Here is a 13,395-nt window from a genome sequence, read left to right on the forward strand (position 1 = left end):
TTAATATGGGCTTCAATATGACTCAAAGTTCTCTTCAGCAAAGCTTCATTGAAATGGACAGGAGGCCCTGTTCATTTCAGTGGACCATACCCTGGTGAAATTCCCCTACTTCAGATCTGTCTCCTTCCCTCAGAGCTGCCCTTAATACTCTTTGACATCTGCTGCTTGAGGGGAGGTCTCACCTTCCTGGAGAGATCCAGGATCAATCATCTTTGCTGCTTTGACCATTTAGATTTCGTTTCACCCTCATACAAAATCTCACCCTTCCCCTCCTGTAAAACGTACCGATTTCTTCATGTTTTTTATGCGTGTGTGTGTGATAGCAAGTCAAAATTATATGAATATTAAATGTATAAACAGAATCTATTGTCGTCCATACACACGGCTTATAAAAACTGTACAGTATACGTACATTACACAACTGACACTACAAAACTGACAGCGCGGAAGGGAACCGAAAAAGTATAAACAAATGCAAGAAGGAATTAAAAAGGAGAACAGTTGCACGTCCCTTGTTTAAATGCTGCTCAGCCAAGAAGCTCAACTCATGATCTTTGGTGTCCGTGTCTCTCAAGCTAGTTTTCCTCTCGGGAGCTGCGATGAGGATCAGAGACATAACATCCCCCCCCCCCCCACAAACAACAAAACCCTTGGAGCAAGGGCAAGCAATAAAAGTTATAAATAAAACAGTAACAAATAATTGCTACAATGTACAAAGGTGGTCATTAAGAATAGGACCAAGCAAGCTTTGATGGGAATGTTATATACAAACACCACTAACCCGCGTGATTAAAAATACCTGCACAGAAAGACGCTAGCAAACCAGTCTAACCAGCTCCCTCTTCTGCCTATGCACCATTTCTGTAGACAGCACCAAAAGCCCAAACTGTGGTTGCTATCCCCACAGAGGTTACTCTCTTCAGCCAGAAGCTCATACAGATGATATAGACCAGGGGTAGTCAAACTATGGCCCTCCAGATGTCCATGGACTACAAATCCCATGAGCCCCTGCCAACAAACGCTGGCAGGGGCTCATGGGAATTGTAGTCAGACATCTGGAGGGCCGCAGTTTGACTACCCCTGATACAGACATTCTGTTGCTTCCACAGGGTGGTAATAATTCTGGGTCTTTGCCACTGAGAATATAAAGCATTTGCAGTGGCAACACAGTATGCACAAAATGGTTTCCCCCTGTACTTTGTTTTCTGCCCCCATGGCCACCATTCCCCTCCTTACGCTACCCTAGGATTTTGCATGCTTTTATTATTATTATTTCAGTTTATATCCTGCCACTCTCTGTAGACTCATGGCGGGTTACATAAAACCAATAAACCCCCAACAAAACAGACGCCACTTCTAACATCCTAAAACACAAAAGGCAGCATAGCCCCTATTCTTTCCCCATTCTACAGTCCATCATCATAGGGTGGAGATTTGTAGAGTGGTATCACATTGGCCAGAGGAGGGGCCCCATATGTTCCTAGTCCCGGTCTCCAACCAAAGAGCTGGCGGGAGAGCTCTGGTTTACAGGCCCTGCAGAACTAAGAAACCTCCATAAGGGTCATCAGCTCTTTAAAAAAAAAAACAACCTGATAATTGATACATCATTACAGCAATATGTCAGTTACATTTGATAACTAATTGGTAGCCAACATATTGCTGAACTTTAAGGCTAGAGTGATATGGTAATTATTGCTGTTTTTTTTAAAGCCACGCAAAGTGCTGTAAAGGTATTACGGGGCAGGGGGGGAGTGGCTGCAAGGGTTTGAAGTAAGGAAAACGGAGCTAATCTGGTCAGGATTTACAAAAACATGCACCTTCCTTTCCTAAGGTCACGTGAATACACTCCGATTGAGATCTTTCCCAAAAGATCGTATCAGGTAAAGTTAGGGAAAGTTCAGAGCAAAGGAGGGGGAAGCCTCAATAGTGAACTATTAGGGGACAACATCGTGTGGATGCTCGAAACCAGACCAAAACCGTCAATGAGGAAGCAGCTTAGTATACCCTAAGTGAGATGCTTGTTTTCCTATTTGTTTTACCTGCTGCTCCATGTCGTTTACCAATGGCTTCCCGTTCAGAGTGCTGATCTGATGCACCCTTGCTTAGTTTCACTAATGCTACAGCATCTGTGCTCAGAACATTCACCGAGCACAACGTTCCCACATTCATAGTGAACCTACAGACAGGGATGGGCAAAAGTTAGAGCACATGACCCCCTCCACTCACCCAACATCTGAATGTTCTTCAGTAGATTTTTCACCCCATTTCAGAGTAAGGGATGAACTGACAGCTATGAAAACTGTAGGTGGCAATTTTGGACGATCCATAAAATGGGGGATATTTATCTCCCAAGTGCCTCGGGAAAAAACCCTCTCCTAAAGAGAGCAATATTATCAGCATTTATCTCCTTTGCATCTCACTCTTCTTCCAAGATGCTCCCAGAACACACCTGGAGTTACCCCAACCAGCCGCACGTAGAAACCATTGCAAATTTAAATGCCCTTCACTGGAATGCCCAGTTCCCCCTCCCAGGGGAATCCTTCAAGGACATCCTGTTGCTTGTTTTGCAGGTTGTCACCAAAGCCAACCGTCCTCCCACCTCAGAAGACTCGAAACCTTTTATTGGAATGTTCCTCTCTCCCTCTCCTAGTTCAGTCTGGGTGTTTCCCCTGCCCCCTCATCAACATCTGTTATGTACAAAAAGAAGCTTTATTTCTGGATCCTACAGAAACAAGTGCAAACCAAATGCAGTTTTTAACCCTAATGATAAATATCCAGCAGGTTAGGGAGTTGAAACAGGGAAAGGTGGGGGAGTCTATAACAACATCATCAAATGCCCCTTCATCATCGCCAGTACAAAAAAATGAGTCCGTAAGAACTTCAGAATTGCCTGGCTGTATCAGACCAACAGGTTCATCTAGCCCAGTGTTCCGTTTCCAGCTGCGGTCTGTCAGAGGATGCCCTCCGTGGCCAGCCCGGTGTGAGGAGGTTGCCTGCGACAGGGACCCCAGGCTACCGCTGCCGCTGGGGGATGCAGATTCCGTGGGAGCGAGAACGCACATAGCCAGACTTGCAGGTGCAGCGGTAGGAGCCGCTGGTGTTCACGCACCGTTCCGTCTTGCACAGAAGCCCACGCTGATTCAGCTCCCGGCACTCATCGATATCTGAAAGAACGGGAAGGGAACAGAACCGCACTTTGTAATCTGGAGTATGCAAATGAAACATCCCCACATTCATTTTCTTAACTGATTTATTTGGTGGTTCTGAACTTTGTCTGTCCCCTTCTGTTGCCGTTTTGCTTCAGTGGGTGAAGAATTTTCTGTTTTATTCAGCATTCCCTCTCTGAGCCCTTTTTCCTAACCAAAGTTTTGATGGCTGCTGTTATGCCTTGTATGTGGTTTTAACTCTGTTTCTAATTGTTTTAACGATGTGTTTGGGGGAGGTTTATCTTCATGGTCTTACAATGTGCTTTTATCAAGTATGTTTTAAATTGGTAGCTACCTTGGTGGCTAAAAAGGGCAGAAAAAGTGAGATATAAATTTTGTAAATAAAAAAGTAAAATGTGGAACTTGGAAACCCCTGGGGGCAATTTTTCAATCATCAAAGAAGAAGAGCTGCTTTTTAATATCCCTCTTTTCACTACCTGAAAAAGTCCCAAAGCGGCTTACAAACACATTTCCTTTCCTCTCCCCACAACAGAAATCCTGTGAGGTAAGTAAGTCGGAGAGAGCTCTAAGAGAACTGCTCAGTGAGACCCTAAGAGAACTGTGACTAGCCCAAGCTCACCCAGCATGTGGAGGAGTGGGGAATCAAACCCCATTCTCCTGATCAGAATCCACTGCTCTTAAGATGGAGATGCTTTTAAGCAGTCTTCTGCAGTAAGGTAAAGGTAAAGGTATCCCCTGTGCAAGCACAGAGTCATGTCTGACCCTTGGGGTGACGCCCTCTAGCGTTTTCATGGCAGACTCAATACGGGGTGGTTTGCCAGTGCCTTCCCCAGTCATTAACGTTTACCCCCCAGCAAGCTGGGTACTCATTTTACCGACCTCGGAAGGATGGAAGGCTGAGTCAACCTTGAGCCGGCTGCTGGGATTGAACTCCCAGCCTCATGGGCAAAGCTTTCAGACAGCTGCCTTACCACTCTGCGCCACAAGAGGCTCTTTCTTCTGCAGTAAGGAAGGCTATAGAATTCAGGAAAAGAGGAAGCTGAAAAGAGGAGGGGGGAAGGTCCCAGAATTTGACAGGAGTATTGCATGCTCACTTTAGAGTTATCCTGTCTGTATACTGCAGTCTGTTTTGCATTAACCACTGAAGGGGCTGCCACATCCATCGGACGTTTGGTCTGCCCAAGAGTGCCGCCTCAGGGCATGCTGGGAAAACAAAGACTCCCCCACTCCTTACCCAAGCAGCGGGTGTGGGTGCTGTCCAGCTGGAAGCCCAAGGGGCACTCGCAGACCAAGCCCTGCTGGGTGCGGACGCAGCGGCCGTTCACGCAGCGGCATTCATCGGAGTCCTCCTCTGAGCTGTCAGCATCTGGGACAAAGACAAGACAGAAGCAGTTAGGTCTCCAAGTTGCAAGTTGCCACCCTTAAAGTGTTCGTATCCCAAGTGGAAGAAATCCTCCAAACAGGGGCAGGCGAGAGCTGAAACAGCTTCCGTGCCACTGGGTTGCTGCCCCTTGGGGAAACGGCAGAGCAGGAAGAGCCAGGGGGCTGCTGCACAATTATGGCCCCCTACACCCAATTTTCCTCTGCATTTGCACTGGGGTAATGGTGCGTCTGCACTAAGATTTGCTCCATGATCCCTGTCCTACACACACACACACAGACAGACACACACAGAGTGAGCTAGTTGGATTATAACTTTTTTAACCCAATACAAAAAGCTAGTTAACTAGGAAGGGTGGTAGGTAGGAGGGGAAACAGCACTGGTAATGGGCAGCACACCCCTTTCCTTCCATGCTCTATCCAAATTCTTTCAGCAGTGAGCTACCAAAGGAGCTTTAGGAAAAATCACAGTGGAGTGCAGAAAATCACAGCACGATGACATCATGCCAAAGCTACAATCAAATCTGGAGTGTGTGGGGGAAACAGAGCAATAATTTGAGAGCCATCTGCCCGCCTCCAGATTCACTGGCTCAGGCCCATTCAGCACACACAGGATAATGCACTTTCAGTGTGCTTTGGCAGCTGGATTTTCCTGTGTGGGACAGGAAACTCTACTTCTAAAGTGCACAGAATAGGCCTAAGAAGGGCAAGAGATGGCGGAGGAAACCTGGATGTTCTTATCAACTGCCTTCATATCCTGGCCGTGCCTTTTCTCCAGACCAACAGAAAACAGAGCACCAAAGGTTGGATGCTGAAGGGTAAAGAGGTATTCAGGAAATGCAGGGGGGAAGCCTATTTTTATAATACCAAATGGTGGGTTTTCTCAGCTGGAAAGGCTATTTACACTCAATGGAGTTATAGTCCCCCCTTTATTTTTTTAAAATTAAATGTTATTAAATTAAATGTAATTTAAATTAAATGTAATTAATTATTAATTAAATGTTTAGCCCACTACGCTAAAGACTCATGGCGGGCTATAATGTATAAAACCTAAAAATCCCACAGAACCCTATAACCCCTATCCCGTAAAACAGAACAAAGATGTAAGATTGGTGGCATAATCGGCCCCCCTACCCCGCAGCTATCCACCACCAGGGTGGGGTATGCAGGATGTTACTGCATAGCCTGAGGAGGGGCCTCGTTGTTCCCAGCCCTGGCCTCAACCAAAGACCTGGCAGAAGAACTCAATTTTGCAGGCCCTGCAGGCCATGATTATCCTATTTAGACAGACCTCAGTTGCTTCCCTCCCTCAGCCCATGGATCTCACCTTTATGCATTTTGCTGAACAATGAACTGTATTCCCAGAAAGAGTTGCTCTCGCTTGGAGTAGACTGGCAGTTCAGGCCTAGGACAAGACAGGGAAGCCGAGGGTCTCATCACTCTCACAGGCAGCAGGGTTGGCTCATTGTGTTGACCACCCAGTTGTGCATTGAAGCCTTTCTTCCCAGCCCCTCAATGGGAGGAGAAAAGACACTCTGCACATGCTTGGGGCCAAGGCTGTCTGCATCCACTGCATCACACATGCCGCAGTTACCTGGGCCACGCGGGGGGCAGGGGTGGCACTGGTAGCTCCATCCTTTCCCATACTGGCAGCAGCACTCCTCGTAGCTGAGCTGGGGACCGTTGAAGGGAGACGAACACATCCCGTCCTCCCCACGGAGCTGCCAGCAGACATCGCGGCGGTCGGTCACCCTGTCTGGAGGGGAGGGGCAAAGAAGGAACAAAGAGAGCAACCAGCTTCGTAGTACTTAAGAGAGTCTGCATAGCGCTCATTCATTCATTCATTCATTCATTCATTCATTCATTCATTCATTCATTCATTCATTCATTCATTCATTCATTCATTCATTCATTCATATATTCATTACACTGTCAGTCACTATGACATCTAAGCATTCTATTATGCTTTGCTTCTATCCCGAAAACAATCCTGTTAGGCAGGCAAGAAATAAATATAACCCCCAGATAGCAAAGGGATGGGTGGGTAGAGAAAGTACAGTGGGCCTAAAGCCATTCGGTAGGATCAGGGCAGAAGCAAGCTTTGATCCGGTGGTTTTTTGATTCAAAGTTTATTTTCAGGTCCAAACTAGACATTTGCTCTTAAGGGTCCGGGTTCCCTATAACGGTGGCATTCTGAGTCCAAATTTAAATTACTATCCCTGGCATGCATGAAATGTACCTGGCCTCAACCGAGGCCAGGACCTTTTCAATCCCGGCCTGGCGGAATGAGCTCCTGGAAGAGCTAAGGGCCCTGATGGAGCTCATACAGTTCTGCAGGGTCTACAAGATGGAACTCTTCCGCCAGGCTTCTGGTTGAGGCCAGGCAAGGGAAGATCTTGGGCCCCTCCTCTAGGCACCAAACCTGAGAAATATGGCTGCGGGGGTGGGTTGAGGTGATCGAGATGGTTTTAAAATTGTTTTTAGACTGCTGCATTTTTAATGTATTTATGTTGTTAATTACCGTGAGATGGCTGGTCCAGAAGCGGCAGTTTTCAAATGCAATAAATAAATGAATTCTTTGCATAGTTGGGAGAAACCCGGACCCATCTTTCCAAAAACACTAATGTCAGTTACAGGACCTCTTCGACACACATACCCAGAATCCACCGGGCCGAATCCTGCAGAGTTCTAGGGCTTACCTGCCTGTGTTTCGGGGAGCTGGCATTCCTTTCCACTGGGGTCCAACGTCCAGGGAGGGTGGCAGTCACAGGAAAAAGACCCCACAGTGTTGGTGCAGTGCCCCAGTTTGCACACCCCAGGATCCTGGCATTCATCCACATCTATAAGCATGAACAGGAGAACAAGCCTTTCAAAGTGTGTCTCCTCTGCAACACACATCCCCTCCCCAGTGAGATGGGACATCCCTGCCTGGATGTTTTAATGCTTCTTTGATCTCTGATGCATAAAGCCAAAGTAAAGACAGTTTATTTATTTATTATTATATTTGAATACCGCCCTCCCCAAAGGCTTGGGCCGTTCACATGAAACAGAACAGAAACAGTACAGGTAACTTAGATTAACAATGATGAATGAAATGAAACAACAAGCAACATGGAACCGTAGAAAAAATAAACATTAAAGTAACGCATACTGATAACCCAGAGGGTTGGGCGGAACTGCAGTAGGTGCCATAGGAGGGGGCTCAGGAGGAGGGCCCTTGGGAAGTGATGGTACAGGTTGTCCTCAGCCAAATGCCTGGTGGAGGAGCTCCCTTTTGCATGCCTTGCAGAACTGTTCAAGTTCCATCAGGGCCCTGATCTTCTCTGGGAGCTTGTTCCACCAGATGGGGGCCAGGCTCTGTCCCTGGTTGAAGCCAAGCGAGCTTCCCTGGGGCCAGGGATCACCAGGAAGTTGGAATTGCTAGAGTGTAAGGCTCTTTGGGGGTGTAAGCAGAGAGGCGATCCCTCAGGTACACTGGGCCCAGACCATGTATGGCCTTGAAGGTGATAACCAGAACCTTAAGTCTGATCTGGAATTCAACCAGAAGCCAGCGCAGCTGCCGGAAGATGGGCTGAATGTGGGACGTCCAAGGTGTTGCTGTGAGGAACCTGGCGGCTGCAGGATTAGTTGCAGTTTCCGGATCAAAGTCAAGGACAGGCCAGCGTAGAGCGAGTTACAGAAGTCCAGCCTAGAGGTGACCATCGCATGGATCACTGTGGCGAGGTGTTCTGGAGCCCAGTAGGGCACTAGTAGTTTGGCTTGACGAAGGTGGTAGAATGCCAGCCGTGCTACCATCGTGACCTGAGCCTCCATTGAGAGGGAGGCAGTCCCAGGCATAGTTCTCTGATTCAACAACAAGGACAGCAGGTGGGTGGTGTTCCTTACAGAACGGCTCACTACGGAAGACAACTGGGACACCAAACAAAAGGATATTTGAAAATTGATGCTTTGATGCAGGCGGGCGTGTTCAAAAAGGGTTGGCTGATTGGGCGGTGAGAAGGCTGATGATTAAGGTAACCTGCATCTAGTCAAATCCTCAGTGCAGCCTGTTTCAAGCATCTTCTTTTGTTCTGTTTCTCATAATTGGTTTTTATGCTGTTTATTGCAATTGCCAGCGGGGTGTAGTGGATAAGAGAGGTGGACTCTAATCTGGAGAACCGGGTTTGATTCCCCACTCCTTCGCATGCAGGCAGCTGTTGTATTGGACCTTGGCCAGTCACTTCAGACCATGCTGATCTTGGGTTGCCTTCGCCTACGAAGACCATGCTGTCTGAAAGCCCACAGCATCACTTTCCTTCTCTTTTCCCATTCTCCCCACCCTCTGCTAATGAGGTCTGTGCCTCAATTTAGTTTGAGGCAGGGTTGCCAAACTTCATGTGTTGTCTGGAGATTTCCACTCCCCCCCCCACATATACACACACCTTGTGCTCTGCAGGTACAAATCTGTTGGGCATTCCAGGCCCTCGGGAAGCGCGTCTGGCCTCGACCAGGGCCAGGGCCTTTTTGGGCCTGGCCCCTACCTGGTGGAATGAGTTGCCAGAGGAGCTATGGGCCCTGCGGGAGCTTTCAGCATTCCACAGGGCCTGCAAGATGGAGCTCTTCCACCAGGTCTATGGTTGAGACTGGCAAGCTAAGGAAAATCTGTTGACCCCTCTCAGGACAAAGACATCACTTTATGAATGGCGGACTTGGTTTATTTGCCCTTCCTTGCCTTTTTTTTTTCGGGAACAGAATTGGGGAATTTTATGGTTTTGCCGCATCTTATTGTCTTTATCTGTTGTATTTTTATGTCTGTGTTTTTAAGGGGTATTTTATCCGGGGTTTTATACAGACACTTGTAACCACGAGCCATTAGGAGTGGCGAGCACAAAATCTAATGAACAAACCGACCGACCGACCAACCAACCAACCAACCAACAAACAAACAAACAAACAAACATTACAACTGGTCTTCAGGCAACAGAGATGAGTTCACTTGGAGAAAACGGCTGCTATGGAATGTTTTTCTCTATGGAATTATACCCCACTGAAATCCCTCCCTTCCCTAAATCAGTCCCTCCATCCCCAAAATCTCCAGGTATTTCTCAACCTGGAGCCGGCAACCATGACTTGAGGCTTTGCCAGATATTCCACATGCCTGGGCAATAACACCTGGTTTATTTTGCTACGTAGCCGGGACAACAGAAGACCTCTGGGAATCTCCAGCTGGCAAAGAACCTGCAGCTCGTTCCTTGGCCCAGGGCTTAAGAGGGAGGTGGAAGCAGGCCGTGAACTGCCTTCCGAGGGGCACGCCGCTCACCGATTTCACTGGCGCTAATGCACTTCTTCTGGGTGGCATCGTAGATGGTAGAGACAGGGCAGGCACAGCGGAAGCCCCCTCGGGTGTTCTCACAACGCCCATTCATGCAGTTGGATTCATCTAAACACTCGTCCACGTCTGAGAAAGCAATGAGCATACAATTCAGATCCTGTATCTGTCACATGCACAAGCGCCCCCAGGTGCCCTCACCCACAAGGGGGGCACATGCAAGGGTCTTCCCACATAGGGAGACAAAAGACCACTGCCTGCACTTTCTTGCTCACTTTCTTGCCCCCCCCCCCCCCCGTTCCTACCAACACACTCCAAGAGGTTGCCATCGTAGTAGAAGCCTTGCTTGCAGTAGCATTCATAACCGGGCTGCGTGTTGACACATTTCCCTTCCTTGCAGATTTCCTGTCCGAACAGGGCGCACTCGTCTATGTCTGTAACAAAGGGAGGAGGCAGTCAGGCCACACCACACCCCTCCCCGCCCCTCTCAGCAGTACACTGAGCAATGCGTTGCTCCAAGAAGGCAGTTCTTCTCGATTTTCACAAGGACTACACTACCACAGTTGCAGGGGTGCTGCTAAGCTGTTAATGAACGACAAGAGCAAGCAGCAGCTATTAATTATGCCCAATAGCTAAATGGAACCTTCATGTTCTAAGGCAGTCTACCCCTCAGTGTGCCATGCTTGAGACAGGGAATGGAGGGTGGCCACTAGAACGAACGCAGGAACACACATGAAGCTGCCTTATATGATAATGAGACCTACGGCCCATCAAGGCATTCTGCTCCTGGACTTGTTTGCATTATTATTGTTAAATGTTGTACTGTTACCCTGTTATTATCAGTTAGTAATATTAATTGTTATAGTTATTTACATGTATGGTATAGTTCTCAGTTCTCTATGAACCGCCCTGAGCCTTCAGGGAGGGCAGTATATAAATGTGAATGAGAATGAATGAATAAATGAATGAATCATAGTCAATACAGTCTACTCAGACTGGCAGCAGCTCCCCAGAATCTCAAGCAGAGGTCTTTCATGCCACCTTCTGCCTGGTCGTTTAACTGGAGAAGCTGGGGACTCAATCTGGGCTTTCTGCAGGCCAAGCACACGCTCTAGGACAGAGCCACAGCTGATCCCCTTCCAGTTTTTATGGCTCCAGGAACGCCAAGGCGAAGCCATACTGTTTCCCATGGAAGCCCTTCCCCAAGTCCAAGGAATGCAGGGGAGGGAGAAGGCACTTTGCTGAGAATCACTCCCTGTTTAAACTGTTCCTGTGACGCAGTTCCAACCCGGTGGGGCTGAGAATGGGCTGCAAGTCTATCCAGGGTACCTGCTTCAGAACAGGACGTGCTCACGGGAAAGACCCGGGGTTCATACAAGCCCTTTCTTGTGGGCAAGCTGGGGGTGGAGGCTGGCTCTCAGGAGACTCACCGCGGTGTGCTGGGATGCCGTAGTTGAGAATGGCGTCGTCTAGAATGAAGCCTTTGCCATCTGGGCAGAGGGTGTGGAATTCCACTGGGAGGGGCGGCAGGGAAGAGAGCAGAGATGTTACGGGACTGCAGACCAGCTGTTTGGCGCCTCCCACTCCCAGGCCTACCCCTCCCCGCACATCTGGCCCCCCTACCAGAATTGAGGACAGGACACGGGTAGATTTCACAGTGGTCCCCCCACCCGGCCCCCAGCGAGCAGCAGCACTCTTGGCGGGTGATGTTCGTGGCCAGGACGCTGTCGCAGAAGACGGTGTCGTCGAAGTTCAGGTAGCACTCTTTTTTGTTGTGGGGCAGCTCTGGAGAGAGAGAGAGAGAGAGAGAGAGAAACAGATAGGGGTCACCATCCCACACTGAAGATCCCCGAAATAGCACTCTCTCAGAAACACGGTGGGCTACGCTGACTCCCCCCGCCTAGAAGAAGAACAGTTCGTATATGCCACTTTTCTCTACCCGAAGGAGTCTCAAAGCCGCTTCCAATTGCCTTCCCTTTCCCTCTCCCCACAACAGACACCCTGTGGGGAAGGTGAGGCTGAGATTGCCCTAAGATTACTGAAGAAGAAGAGTCAGTTCTTATATGCTGCTTTTCTTTACCAGAAGGAGGTTCAAAGCGGCTTACAATCACCTTCCATTTCCTCTCCCCACAACAGACACCCTGTGAGGTGGGTGAGGCTGAGAGAGCCCTAAAATCACTGCTCGGTCAGAACAGCTTTATCAGTGCTGTGGCAAGCCCAAGGTCACCCAGCTGGCTGCATGTGGGGGAGGAGCAGGGAATCAAACCTTGCTCGTCAGATTAGAAGTCTGGGCTCCTAACCACTACACCAAGCTGGATCCTAACCACTACCCCAAGCTGACCTACTGACGCACTCACCCTCACAGCTCTGCCGGTCTTCCGAGGGAGCGAACCCGTCATCACACACGCACACAAAGGAGCCCTCGGTGTTCTCACAGGCTCCATGCGGCTGGCAGAGGTCAAGGTCCTTGGCACACTCATCCACATCTGCAGGAGGCAAGGACACTCTCGGTCCCTGGTTTGCACCACCAGCAAAGGCACACCCCCCCACCCCCCCACCCACCCCTGGGGCAACAGGCAATCTCGCCTCTTGGAGCCAATCTGTCCACGTCCCCCACAGCCTGCAGGCCAGAGGACTGGGTGCCTGCAAGGGCTACTCAAGATATTTGGGGCCCAAGCAAGACACCCCTGTCCTTCCTTCCACATCGCTGGCAGTCACAAGCTGAGCTCTCTGCACAGTGCTAATACGGCCTGGCAACCGGGCTGGTCTGAAGGCTGCCATTAGACGGAGGCCATGCCGGGAGCAAGCCCAGCTCCACCATCACCGGCAGCAACACAGGCTCAATTTGGACCCGGCCAGTGCAGTCCCAGGAGGCAATGATCACGTCAGCATTGAGGGAGCTAAGCCCAGTGACTTTGCAATGGGAAAATTTGCAATGGGAAATTTGCAGTATTTTGCAGGCAGGACAGCCTCCTGTTCAGGGAGGAGCTTCCACTTGCAGAGGACCGGGTCTCCCATTCCGGGGGGCCGTTTTCTCAGGCTTCCTGGCTGTCCAGGCAAGCGGACCGCCTCTTCCCGCCCCCCACCCCACGGGGACGAGGGAAGCGGCTCCAAACCTTGGCACTTCCTGCCGCTTTCCAACTGGTAGCCGGGTCGGCAGAGGCACTGGTAGGAGCCCACTGTGTTCACGCACTCTCCCCCCACGCAGGCCGCTGGGAAGTCGCACTCGTTCACATCTGTGCTGGCCAAACAGGGAGAGAAACAAGGGGCTCATTTCGAATGGACAAAGGGAATGGCTGGCTGGGTGGGAGGCTTGCCTTGATCGGGTTACACGCATACAGGGAGGCTGCTTGTAGTGAGTCGGTGGGGAGGGGAAAAGGCACTTTCAGCCGGATGGCCATTTCCTGTGGAGGCTGCAAATATGAATCATAGAATCATAGAGTTGGAAGGGGCCATACAGGCCATCTAGTCCAACCCCCTGCTCAACGCAGGATCAGCCCAGAGCATCCTAAAGCATCCAAGAAAAGTGTGTATCCAACC

At 49.6% G+C, this 13,395-nt stretch overlaps 1 protein-coding gene across 1 annotated transcript in view; it reads right to left on the minus strand.

Annotated features, from left to right (window-relative positions):
- Positions 1–344: 344 nt before the first annotated feature.
- The window catches only part of LTBP3 (latent transforming growth factor beta binding protein 3), a 51,546-nt gene continuing 38,495 nt past the window's right edge, over positions 345–13,395 (minus strand). The window contains exons 18-28 of the mRNA XM_077328080.1: positions 12,972–13,091; positions 12,213–12,341; positions 11,479–11,640; positions 11,286–11,369; positions 10,161–10,289; positions 9,847–9,984; positions 7,247–7,387; positions 6,142–6,303; positions 5,875–5,952; positions 4,402–4,533; positions 345–3,164 (exon numbers count right to left, since the gene is read on the minus strand). Coding sequence (XP_077184195.1) covers positions 3,013–3,164; positions 4,402–4,533; positions 5,875–5,952; positions 6,142–6,303; positions 7,247–7,387; positions 9,847–9,984; positions 10,161–10,289; positions 11,286–11,369; positions 11,479–11,640; positions 12,213–12,341; positions 12,972–13,091 — 1,427 coding nt within the window. The 3' untranslated portion in view covers positions 345–3,012. The remainder of the gene's footprint in view (positions 3,165–4,401; positions 4,534–5,874; positions 5,953–6,141; positions 6,304–7,246; positions 7,388–9,846; positions 9,985–10,160; positions 10,290–11,285; positions 11,370–11,478; positions 11,641–12,212; positions 12,342–12,971; positions 13,092–13,395) is intronic.

The sequence above is a fragment of the Paroedura picta genome, chromosome 1 (assembly GCF_049243985.1).
Source record: "Paroedura picta isolate Pp20150507F chromosome 1, Ppicta_v3.0, whole genome shotgun sequence".
NCBI classification, from domain to species: domain Eukaryota; kingdom Metazoa; phylum Chordata; class Lepidosauria; order Squamata; family Gekkonidae; genus Paroedura; species Paroedura picta.